Genomic DNA, 16,163 nt, shown 5'->3' with positions numbered 1-16,163 from the left:
AGCTGGCAATCCCGGAATGCCCTGGACGGAGGAGGGTCCCCCGCATAGTGCCAGTGGAGGCGGGCCCCAAGAGGCTTCGGGAGCTGCTGGGAAGCTCTGACTGTGCCCATCATCTGCCCAGGGCCAGGAGATGTCATTTTCCAGGTGTCGCCTTTCCCCCCTGCACCTCCCTCCTGTTCCCGATCAAGGACGGGGGAACCTCTCTGGGGTCAGGAGAGGGGCGTGGCACCTGCCCCGAGGGAGACGGGAACTGCACACTGGGTGCTTGGAGCTGGTGGCCCCAACTCCAAGGTGACAGTGCCACCCTCCAGCCCCTCCAGCCAGGCTCCTGGGGGCTGCCCTGCGCTCCTGGGGGCTTCTCCACTCCGTGCCCCCCGACGCTGGACAGTGGGCCTTGTGCAGGCGAGTCTGCTCTGTGTCTTGCAGACCCTGCTCGAGTGCCACCCGGCGGGGATCAGCTCACACACAACGGTGGACGTGCCTGGCTGCGTGTCGGAAGAGGCGCGCTCCCTCGTCCAGCAGGTGAGGCTTGGCCAGGACAGTCAGTCCCGGGGCCCTTTGGTGTTCACCGACAGCGTCAGCCAGGTCAGAAACTGAGTTCTGGTGGAGGGAGCTGGATTATTTGTGATTTAGGAGAAACGAATTCCCATGCACGGTGTGGAGGGGAGAGTGTCCTGCAGACGCGCCCACGCGGGCCCTTCCTGCCCTCCTCGCCGTGTGCTTGCTGGGCGCCCTCCCCACCCTGGCTGTGGCGCTCAGGGTGCTCTCGGGCTTGGCTCCGTCAGCTCCCTGGGGTCTCCGCAGTGCTCCTATGGTGCTCCCCTGGAGCTTCCACAGTACTCCCAGAGCCCCTTTCCAGTTCCCCCGGTGCTCCTCAGAGCCCCCAGAGTGCCCCAGTGCTCTCAGAGTTTGTGCTTCCCGACCAGGGAGCTCGCCCATCTTCCTGTGCTTGCCGGGTGTTGTGCCCCCATGTGGGGTTTCGCCCCCTGACTGCCGTGAGATTTACTTGTGGCTTTGGGGGGAGCAGATGGTGGAGCTGCTGGGGTTGTGCTGGCTGCACGTCGACACAGAGATTAGAACTTGGGACCACGTGCTCGCAAGGTGGGATTCCTGTGTGCTGTGCTCCTCTGCCTTGTGGCCCGGCCCCCCAGTGGGCAGCATGTGCAAATGCACATCACCTTACTTGGCAGATTTGGGTTCTGTGCGGCAGGTACTGCCACAGTGCTGTGGGTTCATCTGCTCACGTCCCACAGACGTGGAAAGAGTTGCCGAACCCACTTTGGCAAGGCAGTGGCAAAGGATAGGAGTATCTCTATGGGCTGACGAGGTGGTGTGGGGCTACAGCAACGGAACCAGAAGCCTCTGTTTGGGGGACAAAGGACTTGATGTGCCACTGTGAGTGGTGACTGCGGAGGGGTGGGAGGAGGGTGGGCTCTGAAGTCTCTCGGGGCCCGCCAGGCTGGTGAGATGGAGACGTGGAGTTGTGTTGTGTCCCAGAAGCTCTACCAGGAGGCGGGGAGCTGAAACGCTGCCCTCGGAGCCCCGGGCCAAAGGTCCTGCATAGACGGGGCACCTCGATCCCAGTGGGAGGACAGGACGGGGTTCCCTGGGCTGGAGCACAGAGTCGGCTTTAGGGACCCTGTCGGGGAGTCCGACAGCCGCTGTTTCTGGGCTCTCTGCCGTGGAGAGGGGAAATGGGATTCCTGTGTCAGCGCAGAGGGCAGCCGTGGGGGACTGGGGGCAAATGTGCATCCCCCCGCTCCCCCCATCCTATCACGGAAACAGCATCCGGAAAGGGAAGGGGTCTGTACCACGGTCAGCGGTTTGTCATCTGTCTTTCCTCTCCCACTACCTCACGGGTCATGGGGGTCGTTCTCCAGCATCAGAGTGATTTATGGAAACTGACTCTGGTGGGCAGACTTCCCCTGGTCTCCAGCTCCCGCCTTCCTCACGGGGTTCGTGACCCCTGGTCCCCAGCACCCCACTCTCCCCGTGAATGGCATGCGGGGAAACTGGTGTTAGACCAGCGGGTCCGGGGAGGTCCGTGACAGAAAGATCCACATCACGGGCCCGGAAGCAGCCGTGTCTGCGCCTCAGGCTCCGCACGGTTTCTTCTTGGTCATTTTGTCGGTTGGAAGGTTGTTTGAGGAAAAGATGTTTCTGTGAGAAGACGGGCCGCAGTGCTGGGCTCTTCGCTGCTTTTGGGGGGCTGCAGGACTGTCGCTGGTGTCTCCCACCGACTACCACATTCTCTTTGGCCCCAGACTCTCTGGAGGGTTGGTATTGAATTGGCAGATAGCAAGATGGCCAGTCCTTTGGGACACCAGGGTGCTTTGGTCTGTGGACCGAAGCTGGCAGGCCAGCGGCTGACACTGTGGACTTCTAAACTGACCTCAGTGAAAACCAAAGCCAGGACGTTCATTGGAATTTTATAGCGATGTCATATTTGGGGACAAACAGCAGTGGACAGGCTGTGACAGAGAGATAATGTACACATTCTTACACCTCCTGAAAAATTAAAACAGGGCTATTCTAGCAAGTTCTTAGACCAAATGATCTTTTAGATTTTTTTTTATCAGTGTTAGATATTGAACATTTTGATTAGAATGATATCGTTCACATTAAAAAGATTTATATTTAGTAAACATGCTTTGATTGGCTGGAACACATTTGGGATGTTCTCATGGTGCTTATTTTACAGTATCAATTCTGGTAAAAATATTCCTGGACCGTTAGCCTCGATGGGCATAGCATGGGAACCAGAGGGCTGCAGGGGTCGGGGCCTCGGTGTTGGCTGCATTTTGATTCTCCACTGAGCAACGCTGGGTGAGGCCTGGAGTTTCCCGAGTCGTCCCTGTCCCCAAGGGGCCCAGCAGTGCCATGTTCGGGCTCTTGCATTGAACTGCCTGCCTGTGCCCCTGAGCCTCTGAGCACTACTTGGGAGCCCAGACCCAGAACAATCAAAGATAATTTGTGTTTGGGATGGAGGGTGGGTCAGGGATGCAGGCTGCCCTGCCCTTGGGACTCGGTGGCCTCAGTGACATGCTCGGTGGTTTGTGGTGCGATGCTGGGGCCAAAGCTGGGCCCTCAGGTTGGCTCTCGGTTGGACGGACTGGCTTTAGATTCCGTTTCCTGTATGGTGAGATCATGCCACTGACAGCAGCAATGGTGAGAGCCACCGTGAATGGAGCTAGTCAGCCTGCAGCAAGGCGCGCGCCCCCAGGTCCATGTCACTGTTGTGGACCCACCGTTGGCCGACCCCTGAGGGCCACTGGTCATGACGGATCTGGGCCCTGGGGACATCAGCTGCTGTTCCAGAGTGGAGGAGCGGCACCCTGAGGGGTGCGGCGGGGGGCGGGAGAGAGGAAGACACAGGGGCACTGCCAGGCAGCGCTTGGGTCTGGAGCTGGGATTTCCTGTCCACACAGGAGCGTCACTGGTGTAAAGAAACCACTGCAGTGGCTCAGCTGCACTCACTGTCACCTCTGGCCATACTTGTTTCCAATAGGAAGATGCCCAGATTTGAAAGACTACAGGCAGAAGTTGTGAAATTCTGTCCCCCTGCAAAGAAATCCTAATATTGGACCCAGGTGGCAGGAAGAGGCATCCCAGAGCTCTGGACAGGATCAGAGGGTTGCCACAGCCTCAGGCGGCTGGGGCTCAGATGGCCAGACGTAGGGGGCAGCAGTGGGACCCTTCCGCCCTCTCTTCTTCCCTCCCTCCCTCATTTCTTTTCTCCCTCCCTCTTTTTTGAAAGTTGTTCCGGACATGCAGTGCTTGGGGCCTCATGAGGTGCCCCTGGTGGTAGGGGAGGGGCAGTCCAGGGTCATGGCCAGGCCCTGCCTCTGGGCCGCACTGCCTCCTCTGTAGCATTCTGCCCGGGCCCCCCAGGCTCTCCCTACCTGCTCCGGAGTGAGTGATCTGCTGGGTTGGGTTGGGCCGGGAGGGCCACCTGGAGGCAGCGCTCCTGTGCCCGGGGGCAGGGACCCCAGGGAGGAGCCTGGGCTGGTCCAAGCGGCCTCGGCCTCGTTTCAGAGTCTTGTGATGAGAGAAGGTGCTTAGCACATGCCCTTCCCATCCAGGGGGCACCCAGCCTTGCAGACAGTGGTCCCTAGAAAGCCACGCTCAGAAGCAAGACAGGAAGCAGATGTCTGACGGGGCCAGCAGCTGGGAGGCCTGAGGGTGGGGGTCGCCAACTCTCAGATCTGGTTGAAACAAGTTACTAAACAGAGAACAAACCCACCCCAGCAATGATAACTCCCTTCATGGGGGAAAATCAGACTCCAGAGTTCCTAAAATATAGTCTCTAAAATGTCCTGTTTTCATCCAAGTATTTTAAGACATTCAAAGAGGGGAGAAAATGTGACCTGTATGCAGGAAAAATAGCATCAATAGAAATTGTCCCTGAGTGTCCCCAGATTTGGGGTTCAGCAGAAACCGCTAATTGGTTATCAGTTGACTAAAAGAACAAAAGGAAACCACATGTAGAGAACTAAGGGAAATGCGGCAGCAATGAGCCAACAAACAGATTCTCAAGAAGGAGACAGATAGCAAACAGGAACCACGAAGAAGTGCTCAAAACTCCATTTCATAGAAGTGGAAAATTCACTCGGAGGAAAAAGTCACTCCGTCATTGTAGCCGCAGGTTTGTGGGAGATGAGGAGAGGACCCTTCAGTCCGAGAGGAACAATAGGAACGCTCCAATCTGGAAAGAAAAGAAAAAAATCAAAGGAAAACAAACAGGGTAGCGAGAGCTGTGGGAAAAGGTCAGAGTGCACCGTTCCACCCGTGCTCGGAAGGAGAGAGGTGGCAGAGGGCAGAAGGAGGTGAAGAACAGTGGCTAAGAACACCCAGGTCTGCGAGGGACATTCGTGTTCACCAGGGAGGCAGCAGCTCCGCTAGGCCTGCAGTGGATTGTTGAAGGACAAAAAGCGTTTGGAAGCAGCGGAAGGCAATGGCTCAGAGGCGCCAGCAGGGGGAGCCTCCATGGGGCGCGGCAGTGGAGCCCTGCACGGGGGACGTGCGACCACAGGTCCCGGCCTGCACGGATACCCTTCAGATGGTGTGACGACGACGGGGGCACGGACGCGCTGGGCACGGCAGACCAGGGTGCCCACGGGGCTGGCCCGCCGGCCGCCAGAGCGAGGCCCTGCCCAAGGCAGGGGACGGGTGGGAAGCCCAGGGTCTTTGTTCTTACTTCCTGTCTCCCCAGAAATACACATGGAGAGGAACAGTCGCGGCAGCACCGTGCGTGGGGCACAGAGGGTGAGTGGAGGCGGCGTGAGAGCAAACGTGGCAGCAGGTGGGGAACACGGGGCGTGGGGAGCAGCTGAAGGGGAGCGTGGTGCAGAAGCTGCACCATGACCCCCACGGAGTCGCTGGGAAGATCGTGGGGGGAGTGCGGAGGATAGAGCCGGTGGGGGTGTTCGGTCTGGTGGTGGCGTGGCCACACCATTTTCCGGAGATACTGGCAAGGACACTGCCGCAGGTTGTGTTGCCGAAATAAAAACAAAGTGCAATGAAATGAGGCAGGAGCAGAAAGATACGGTACTGGTGTTTGGCGTGACTTCGAGGGACGGCTTCAGCGACAGAGCATGTGCTTTGCGTATCTGAGACCCCACTTTGAGCCTCAGGACCGTGTGGCCACTGCTGAGGATAGCCTGGGGCCCTGAGCTATTGGACACAGCAGCCTTCGAGCTTCGAAGCGCTCAAGGAACGGGAGGGGGGGGAGCTAGGGAAGGCGCATGGCTTGGAGAGCAAGCCCTGACACTCACATCGGGGCCTGAGATTGCCCAACTGGAGGAGGAGATGCAGCTGGCCAGATGGGTGGGAAGGGGAGAGGCGGGCAGAGCTGGGCGATGGGTTCAGGGCACGGTGGAGCTGGGGCAGAAACGCGCCGTGCACTGAGGTGGCGTCACAAGGAATCGAGGAGGGCCAGTGTGCAGAGGGACAGAGGGTCAGTGCAGACCGGGGGCCAGCAGTGCGGGGGTCTCGCGCCAGCCGCAGCCTCGAGTCGTGAGAACAGAGCCAGGCCCACTGGAGGACAGCGGGAGGCTCGCATGGCACAGGTCGGTCTCCTGACCTCCTGGTCACCGGTCAGTAGCAAGGCGCCACATCATCAGCCCGCACGGCACACCTCGAGCTTGGCCCCGGTGGTAGCAGAGGACATGGTTTGGGGACCGCACTGGCTCTGTGCTGGGCGCTGCTTCTGGCCCTGCTTGGGGGCCATACGGAGCCGGGGTGGAGCCGTGCTTCTCTGCCCGTCGAGCCTGCGCAGTGGATCGTAATCCGCTGTGGCATGTTCTCCGATGCAGATCATGTGCTCCGCCACAGGATGAATCCCGGCGTTTAAGGGGTTGAGCTCATGGCGAGCCTGGCCATGGCAGTCCCATCAGAAATCAGTTTCTGACAGCCGGCGAATCCACACACACACACACACACACACACACACACACACACTCGGGAATGAAGGAGCCGTGTCACCGAGGGGAAAGCCCGGGTGAACGGAGGAGGCATCCTTAACCGAACAGAAACACAGTCTCTCCGCATTTCTACGGCGCTGGGAAATTAGTTTGTGAAGAAACTTCATGGCTTGAAACGTGTGAGAAAAGAAGAACGGTCTCAGAAATCTCACCTTGTCCCTGAGAACACTGGAAAAGGAAACCGCAGGCAAAGTCAGAGCAAGCAAAAGAATTGAAAATCCATGACATAGAAAACAGAAAAATAAGATGAAAATTGACATAGAACTGGATTTTTGAAACGGTCAGTGACGTTGGAAAACCTTTTAGCTGACTCAAAATTTATATGAAAAAGTGCAGAAAACCTGAGGTGGTTTTCAAAGAATGAAGTTGGAGGACTTATCTCGAATTTCCACTTTTTTAAAAGCCCTGTCCTTCCCTCTTTACTGTTATATGAGAGCAAAGATCAGGGTCCAGACTTTCAAGGTCGATTGATTTTTCAGTAAAGATGTCAAGGTTATTCGCGGTGAAAGAAGTCTTCAACCAGGGGTGTTGGAAAAGCCAAATATTCCCACGCTGGAGCCGAGTGAGCACAAAGGCTGTTAGGCTCGTGGCTGGGGTGGCTCAGGGAGCCCTGCCTGGTGCCAGGGACTTAGGAGAGAGCAAACACAGGTACAGGAGCTGAGTAGGAAACAGCCCAGAAGGTAAGAGGTAGGTGTGCTCTGTGAAAATGGATCACTTGCACTTCGAAAGACCATGTGGGAAGGGCGGGGCGGCGGTGATAGGATGGGTGGGGGGGGGGCGCACTTGCCTCCCATGTGGCTATCACGGTTCGGTCCCTGGCACCAGCAGGAGCACTTGCTGGGTGCAGAGCCAGGAGTACTCCCTGAGCATTGCTGGGTGTGGCCCCGAACCACCCGGCCAACCAGACAGACAAAGCACATCACAGAGTACAGCGAAGGCCTTAGATCTAGAGGTGCAGGAGTGCTCGGACTACAGCAGTGCAGAACACTCAGTCTGAGAACTGACGTTCCCCGCAGAAGCAGTGCGCTTGGCCAGTGTCAAGACGCTCAACTAAAAGGTGCTCAACTTTTTTTTTTTTCTTTTGGGCCACTCGTGGCTTGGTGCTTGCTCGGGTTCACGTGGTGCTGGAGGTGGACTGGGCCTCCTGCATGCAGAGCCCGGGCCTGGCCTGTGAGCATCCCCCGTCCACCTTCCAACCCAACCCAACCCAACAGCACACCTGCCGACGGTTGGGTCTGCGCTCTCGGGGCTCTTGTGGTGGAGGCGGCAGCTGGACCTGTGCCGGCCACGTCCTTTCTTAGCTGGTGGCGGCCTAGGCAGGGAACGCCGTGTGTCCTCCCTGGCTCACCAAGCTCCCTAAGAAAGGGCTTGGGGACGAGGTCTTGGTTCATTAAGGATCTGGTGGGACCTCACTCCCAGGGAGTGAAAGACAAGCTACCCTCGCACCCCCGACTTCCTTGTGGACGGTTTGTTCTCTTTCAGGCTCCCGGCCTGCCTGCATTCTGGGCAGTGCCCAGTCTGGCCCTCAGGAGCCCTGCTGTGTGAGGCGAGCCAGCCAGGGAACCCCGCCCCACGCGGATCCGTGGCCCTAGCTCGGGTTCCAAGGCCGGGCACAGCCATGCCCAGAGCCTGTGCCTCTCCTCCCCCTGCTCACAGTGCTGCTGTGCCCCACTGCCGCCTGGGACTCACCTGGCCCTTCTCTCTCAGCTCTTGCAGTTCAACCCTGTGGAGCGTCTCGGTGCTGGAGTCGCTGGGGTCGAAGACATCAAGTCGCACCCGTTTTTCACCCCTGTGGACTGGGCAGCGCTGATGGGGTAAGCTCCCTCCGCTCTGCCCACGGGTCAGGCTGTGCAGCGAGAGCCACTCCACAAACCAGAGCCCGGAGAGGAAGCAGGCGAACACAGCAGGACGGAAGAGTCGGTGGGTGACGCAGAGGGACAGCCACGTGCACCAGGGCTGTGCGAGCGAGGCCTGCGTCTTCTCAGTGCAGTGCTGTTGGAGCTGAGTCATCACGAGGAAGTCCCTTCCAGAACCTTCCAGACATGCAGCTCTGGGCAGTGTTCCCCAGCACGGCCAGGGCTCCCTGCTTGCCCCCACTGGGCCCTCCAGTTAGGCGAGCGCTTTCTGGGGTGCACGGGGAGGGCTTTGGGAGCCACGTGGCCTGAGAGCCAGAAAGGGAGATGGGACCGGTATCCTGCTGCCGCCGTTCCCGTGCCCACGGCTGGCGACTGCCACCAGGCCAGCTAAACCCCCGTGCCCTGCGCCTGCTGACTGCTACCAGGCCAGCTAGACCCCGTGCCTGCTGGCTCTCTCTCGTGCTTCAGGAGCCCGGGGAGGCAGCAGTGCTCCATGCGGCCCCTCTGCACGCTGCAGTTGACGGCGGGCCCCGGGAGCCCCGCTGGTCTCTGTCCACCTCACTTGCTGTGCCAGCGCCCTCTGCCCCCACTCCGTGCCCAGTGAGAACCCTGCAGAGGGGAGCGGGCTGCCCCAGCTGTTGCCTAACGAAGTCAGCAATCATGGTGTGAAATAAACGTGGCCAGCACTTGGCCCTCTCTGGTGACCTCCTCGTTTGCTTGTTTGTTTTCTGGGACGGCCTCTCCTGCGAGCCCCGGGCCTCAGCTAGTGGAGCTAAACGGGCCTCCCCGTGGCAGGGTGGCAGGGTGGCAGGCGGCTTCTCCCTGCACTTGACACGTCGTCGGGAGAACACGAGCGTCCGCTGTTCAAACTTATGCACTTGCTGCCTCTGAGGCTCAGCCGAGGGGAACCCGTGGGTGTGAGAGGAACGTCTGGTTTCGAGCTCCCCCCAGAGAGGACCGACTAAGGCAGGAGCCCCAGGACCCAGTGGAGGGTTTGTTTAGTGTCCCTGGTGTGTTGGGGGTCTCGGGGGCCCACCCTGTCCCGGGGGCCAGTGCCCGCCTGCAGCTGCTGGAAGTGAGGTTCTGGAGAAACAGGAAGCGTGGAAGCGTTTGTTCTCTTTCTCGGCGCCACCCGGCTTCTTCCTCTCTGCTCCCCCTACCCGGGGTCCCTGCGGACGGCCGGCAACAGCCGCTTGGGGGCAGGTCACCCTCCCCGCCCTCGGGCCTCATAACAGGAACCCGTGCAGGTGAGACGACGCAGGAGCCGCTTCCTTCCGGAGAGGAATCTGTCCTGTCCAGGCGGACCTGGGCGCAGCGGTGCTGCTCCGGCCCTCCTGGGGCCGTGGGTCAGCAGATGGTGGCTGCTGTGTGTTGACACAGTCCCCCAGTGTCACCTCGTGCTCCGCCGGTGTCCGCCCGAAGCGGGTGGTCGATGTAAACATGTCACTCGTCACCGCGGAGGCTTGGCGTCTCGGCAGTGAGCTCACGGGGCCTGCGCCCGGCTCCGTCTAACCTCCGGCCCCTCGGTGGCGCGGGGCTTCAGCAGTTTGTTTTCTGTCCCCCCAGGCGCATGGCATAGGGCTCGGAAGTCACCGAAGGACTTGATTCTGTTTAATTGCACTTTGGTTTTTAGGTTGAGGCGTGGTTTTAGGGTAGTGAGCCCGCACGGAGTCCAGCACACGGCCCTTTTCTCAGCGTGAGAGTCAGAAGCCCCGAGCGTTAGGTGCGTGTGCCTTTCGGGACCTGCCCAGCACACCGCCCAGAACCTCCTGGGGCCCCAAGAGACTCTCCCCTGACGGCACCCAGGCCCACCTCCCTGTGGGCCATGTCTGGCCCACAACCCCCAACTCTGTGTCTTCGTGAGTTCCACGCCTCCTTCCTTTCTGTGGGCTCGGGGTTCCTGTGGGCCTGTGGGGACACACTGCAGGGTTTCTGCCTCCGTCTGCCAGGGGCAGCATTGCAGAGTAAGCGGCAGCTGTGACGCTCCTACATATTCGTACAGCGGGCCAGACAGCACTGTCAGAGTTCTGCTGCTCACATGGGCCTCTGCCAGCGACCCTCCGCCACTGACACTGGGCAGGGCTGCCGTGTCCCTCAGGGCCCAGACGCCTGCCCCTGCCCGTGCAGGTCCAGGCTGGCTCTGTGAAGAGGTATTGTGGTTAGAGCCCCTTTCTTCGTCATTGCCATAAATGAATGCTCTAGGGGAACACTGGTCTGCACTTGTGAATTTTAGTAACAGCTTTTATTTGGTTTTGGGGTCATGCCCTGTAGTGCCCAGGGCTCACTCCTGACTGTGCGGGGGCTCCTGTGTAATACTGGGGACTGAGCCCCGATCAGCTGTGCCCAGGGGAAGCCCCTTCCCGTACTGTCTCTCCCCAAGCGGAACTCAGCACGGTTTAAACTTGTATTTTAAACATTTTTTGCTGGCTATAACTTTTTATTGAGTTGTGTTTTTTTTTTTTTTTTTTTTTTTTTTTTTTACTTTTTGGGTTACACCTGACAATGCACAGGGGTTAGTCCTGGCTCTGCACTCAGGAAGTACTCCTGGCGGTGCTTGGGGGACCATATGGGATGCTGGGGATCGAACCCAGGTTGACCGCGTGCAAGGCAAACGCCCTACCCGCTGCGCCATTGCTCCAGCCCCTTCTTGTTGGGTCTTGACTCTGAAACCTTTCCTCTTCCCTCATTTTTGCCTTGTTGTGCGACCAGACAGTGTTTGACTTTCCCAAGGGTGCACAGTGTGCCGTGATGCACCCCCCCCCCCCCACTCCCCCAGGCCCTGCCACAGGAATCCAACAGAACCAAGGCACGTGCAGGGCTCAGCCTGCCGAGCTCCCCGGAGACTTCACCAAGAACAGGCTGCATTTTGAGGGGCCTTATGAAGTGTTTGCTGGGCCCGTGCTGAGTCTGGCTCTGCCCTGCTAGCTCTTGGGCCACTCGTGACAGAGCACGTCTCTCAGAATGAGGCCCTGCCCCAACGATGCGGCCCTGTGGCCGTCCTGGACCCAAGCCAAGGAGAGAGGTGCTCTGCTTGCGGACGGGTCTGATGACATTCAGCGTTGCAGAAAGACAAGGTGAAAGATTGCCACAGCGGAAAAAAAAAAGAAAAAAAAAAAGATTACCACAGTGGGCACTGAACTGCTGTTGGTGTTTTTGAAGTTCTTTCTCTACCAAGCCCAGGTACTTGGGGACTGCCACTGTCACCAACTCAGCCACTGGCCTGTGACCGGCCCACAGCGGCTGAGACTGGAACAGCCATAAACGAGATGCAGTAGCGATGGACACTTCTCAGGACCTCTATGGCGGGAGGGAAGTGGACAGTTGGTGGATATTGGGGCGTGGGGGCGGGAGCAGAGCCCACAGCACGAACACATGTTGTTCCTTTGCATTCCAATGTGAGGAGCTGGTGTCACACTGGGCATGATGGGGGCTGGCCCAGTGTGGTAGGACAACTGTCATCTCTTGAGCTCTTTATTTTTTTGGGGGGTGGGGGGTCACACCTGGCAGTACTCAGAGCTTACTCCTGAACTCAGGGATCATTCCAGGGGCGGGGGGCAGGGGATCTTACGGAGTGTTGGGGGTCTCATGGGGAATCCAGCCTGGGCCAGTTGTGTGCAAGGTCTTTCCTGTCTCTGGCTAGCAGGAGAATGGGGGCGCGTGGGTGAGGTTCCTTGTTGTCCCAGGAGGGCAGAGAGGAAGTGGGGGACCCTTCCTCAAGAGAAGCTCCCTGGTGCTGCCATGCTGAGCCTTGTCGCACTGGACTCTGCTGGGCCGGGCTTTCTGCTGATGCCCGGCCTTGGCAGCTCTCCTGAAGCCAATGCAGAACATTGGTGCTTGAGAAAGCACACCCCTAGTGAGGTCCAGGGGAACCCTCGGGTGTGAGCAGGTTGAAAAGCTGGGGCAGATTCTCTGCATGCCCCAGGACTCGCTCCCCTGAAGCTCCTAGGGAAGCCTCTCCCTGGACCCATGAGCCAGAGGGATGGGGGAGCCCCCAGGGGTGGGGCTGGTGTCTGCAGTCCTGAGTCTCAAAAGTTTCCGACCCAAAAGGTAGCTTGCAGGGGCTAGAGGGTGGCACGACAGGGAGAGCGCTTGCCTTGCACACGGCTGACCCGGGCTCAATCCCAGGCACCCCATATTTCCCTCTGAACCCCCCCAGGAGTGATCCCTGAGCACTGCCCAGTGTGGCCCCTAAACAAAACCCAAACAAGACAACTGGGCTGTAGAGGGGAGTACTGAGCCCTATGGGAGCCCCAGCACCCGCCCCAGAGCCAAAGCCCTGCTGTGTAACAGTTGGGAGTCCCCCACTTCTGCAGGAAGTGGCCAGTGCAGGCCTGAGTGAGGGCTACAGCAAGTCGATGTCCTGGGCAGAAGCGAGGAGAAGGCACGGTGCAGGATTGTTCTGCAACGGCCTGGTTAGCTGTTAGGAGTGTGGGTCTGCCGCGGGCAGGCGGCTCACTCGGGAACGTGAAAGCTGGGACACTGAGCGAAAGGCCTGGTACCCTGCGTGGTCCTCGAGCCTGTCTGGAAGGACCTTCCAGAAGCCAGGGTGCAGAGGGGCCAAAGGTCTGCGGGTGTGCCTGGGGCCTGGGCTGTGACCTGTCTTCTCCTGCCCGGCATGGTAGCGTTTTAAACACAAGGACGGGAACTCTCTGTAAAGACTTTGGGGAGCAGGAGACTCTCCAGGGAGCCCCCAAATGCAGCAACTGTGTCCAGAGGTGTTGCGGAAGGCCCCTGTGCTCAGAGCCTGGAGGGATGCGGGTGTGGGGAAGGTTCTTGGCAGCTGAGTCCTCTTGGGGCTCGGGGGCTTGAGCCGGTGAGGGCAGAAGCATCAGCCGCGGAGGCACCGCAGGAGAGCAGTCTGAGTGCCCTGTGGCAGCGTCTCAGTGGACTTCCACTGACAGCAGGCTGAAGGAAATGGGGGCCGAGGGGGGAGCCCCAGTGTGAGTGTTGGCACCTCCTGGGCATAGGCTGGCCCAGAGTTGGAGGCTGAGAACTGCCTTCCAGATGCTTCCGAGGTGCTGCCCACATGCCCTGAGCTCAGTTTTGCTTGTATGCTGTCTGCGACCAGACTTTTGGAACCCCAGTTTGGTCTCTTTCTGAGAGTGGGCCGCACCGTCCAGCCAGGGGTGGCTCAGTGGGAAGGAAGTCGGGGCCAGGGCTGGCCAGAGTTCTTGCACCACGGATTTGGCATGAGAGTGGGCGGGGCCAGGCCACAATGGAGGGGCAGCAGAAGGCACGTGGCTCAGAGGGTACCAAGACAGCCCAGGGTTGTGGCTGTGACCCCGGTTCAGTCCCTGGCAGCAGGTTGGCCACTCCTGAGCAGAGCCAGGCTGAGCTCTGCGCTGGGTGTGACCCCAGCAACCCTCTCTCAGGGAAAGTAGGGTCCAGGGAGGGCCGAAGGCCAGCCCTGGTGAGGAGGTGCCCTGGGACTCAGCTGCAGCCGCCTCCCTGCCCGTCAGGCTGCTCTCTGGGTGGGGGAGGCGGAGCACGTTCCTCCCAACCCACGCGGCCTTCGATCCCGTGAGAGCCGGGCGTCACACACATGCAGCTGCATGGGGCCCCTGGTTGTGCAGAGGCAGCAGGACGTGAGGTCTCCTCAGGGGGGGGTCTCTGTCCTCTCCATCCCCAGGCCTCAGCCAACATTTCATGACGGTCTACGAGGTGGGAGTGAAGTGCAGGGACTGAAGCGAATGTGATCGATGTGGAGGAATGTGTGCGTGCACGAGACTGCACACATGAGACTGTGGGTCTGTGCCGCCACGCATGCGCACACACGCACACAAATGTGCACACAGTGAGCACAAGAGTCATGCACAATGAGCACATGTGCTTGCACACGTGTGAGTGTGCACATAGTGGGTGTGCTTACAGCTGCATGTGTACACGTGTACGTGTACATACGTGTACGTGTACGCATGTAGGGGTGTGTGCATGCGTGTATTGTGTGCCTGAAGCAGCATCTGTGTGCACATGTGTGCATGTGTATGCATGCAGGAATGTGTGCACATGTGGTGCACGTGCACATGGGAGTTTGTGTGCATTTAGCTGTGCATGTGTAGGGATGCGCACATGTGGGTGTGGATGTACAAGTGTCTGTGCATGAGTTTTAGTGTACATGTGCATACATGCATGAGTGTACGAGTGCATATGTGTATTGATGTGTGCATGTTCACGCATGTGTGTTTATGAATGCAATGCACGGGTGAGTATAATGCATTGGTTGTGTGCGTATATATGAATGTCCACGGGTGAGCGTATACCCACATGGATGTGTGCATGTGTGTGCATGTGTGGATCTGTCATCCGCCAGTTCTCACTCTGTGGGGGCTGCTGGGCACACACAGTCGCTCGCTGCTCTCTCTGCGGCTGGGCTCGGGCTGCTTGTACCGCCAGCTTCAGGCCGGGCAGCTCCGGGCTCCTGCCAGGGAGTACAGAGGCTCCAGGGTGGACACGGCTCCTTTCTGCTGCGAGTGGCTCCTGCCCTGCCCCTCCCCCGATCTGCCCCACACTCACCCACTGCTACGAGGCCGCGAGCAGGCGAGAATTACAACCCCCTCTGCGACCCACATGGGCCATCGTCACCTAGCCAGACCCCAACAGAACCCGAGACGCCCCTTGCACACTCTGTCTGGGCCTGGCCCTTCCTGCGGTCCCCAACCCAGACCACACCAACCTGGGCTGTGGGCTCTGGGGGCTGGTCAGCAGGAGGCGAGAGGTCTCCCGGCTGGGCCGCAGGCGGCCGTGGCAGCTGTCTCCTTGGGAACCAGCCACCCTCGCTGCCCAGGTGCCAACCTTGTTCGTGGGCGGGGGGGGGCATCGGCCCTGCCCACTGCGGCTTGGCCCGCAGCTTGCAAAGTGCCTTTTGTTGTGGGAGCGCTAAACCCACAGTCGGAAATTACCCAGAGACCCCCGGCCCCCGCCTCCCTGCTGCCTTTCTTCCTTCCCTTTGTCTCCGTGCACGCCCGGGTCAGAATCCCCCGCCAGACTGCGAGCCCGTTGCTAGTCCAGGCCCAGATGCCAGTTATGGCAGCGTCTGCTCATTGGCAGCCCGTGGCGCTGGGCGCTTGTCCGGGCCTGTCCAGGGCAGGATTCTTGGAGAATCTGGGCTCGCTGAGGCGCCCGCCGCCCCCGGCCCCGGCCCCAGTGAGCCTGAGCAGGATGTCAGGACCTGCTCAGCCACTGCCCTGGACCCGCGAGCGGGATCCGGTGAGGTCTGGGGAGCCGCCCCCTGCAGCCCCTCCCCGTGTGCGGCCTGGAGCTCCACGCAGGGGCAGCAAGGGGACAGTCCTGCCCAGGCCCCCAGCACAGAGGGCACTCAGCCCCCCGCACCCCTGCTGCCGCAGCCCGCGGGGAGAGGCTGACTCCTCGGGGACCGGTGCTCTGGGGCAGGCTTGGGGCGGCTGCGGGGGCTGAGCTGAGCGCCCTCGGGAGCTCCACAGCCTCCTGCCCCTCCACACCAGGCACTGCCCACAGAGGCAGAAGGTTCTAGAGGCATGGGTATGCTGCCTCCGGGAGGGGCGTGGCTGAGCCCCGAGGGCCAGGACCGGCCCTGGCTCTCCCGGTGCTTCTGCCCCCTCAGCAGACTGGACTCCCCCCCCCCCCCCCATGCGCCGCATCACTCCTCATGCTTGGTGCTCACCGTGGTCCACACATGCCGCTCACGCGTATCGCCCCTACTCCGAATACATGCTGATCCGCACACATGACACCTACACTCCCTGTGCCACATTCCACATGCATGCAACGTACTTTTTATGTCACTGATCCAGACGCTCTAGACCCTCCACTCTGTGACTCGGAACGCTCCATGTGATCTTACATGCCC

The 16,163-nt window shown here is 59.8% G+C and overlaps 1 protein-coding gene across 1 annotated transcript in view; it reads left to right on the top strand.

Annotated features, from left to right (window-relative positions):
* Positions 1 to 8,950, top strand: part of RPS6KC1 (ribosomal protein S6 kinase C1) — a 101,937-nt gene extending 92,987 nt beyond the window's left edge. Inside the window, exons 14-15 of the mRNA XM_056110806.1 lie at positions 427 to 522; positions 8,190 to 8,950. Of these exons, the coding sequence (XP_055966781.1) occupies positions 427 to 522; positions 8,190 to 8,300 (207 nt within the window). The 3' untranslated portion in view covers positions 8,301 to 8,950. The remainder of the gene's footprint in view (positions 1 to 426; positions 523 to 8,189) is intronic.
* Positions 8,951 to 16,163: the final 7,213 nt, after the last annotated feature.

Source organism: Sorex fumeus, unplaced genomic scaffold, assembly GCF_029834395.1.
Source record: "Sorex fumeus unplaced genomic scaffold, SorFum_2.1 ptg000010l, whole genome shotgun sequence".
In the NCBI taxonomy this organism is placed as follows: domain Eukaryota; kingdom Metazoa; phylum Chordata; class Mammalia; order Eulipotyphla; family Soricidae; genus Sorex; species Sorex fumeus.
Note: the sequence above shows the minus strand (reverse complement) of the source record. Positions and strands in the feature narration are given on the sequence as shown.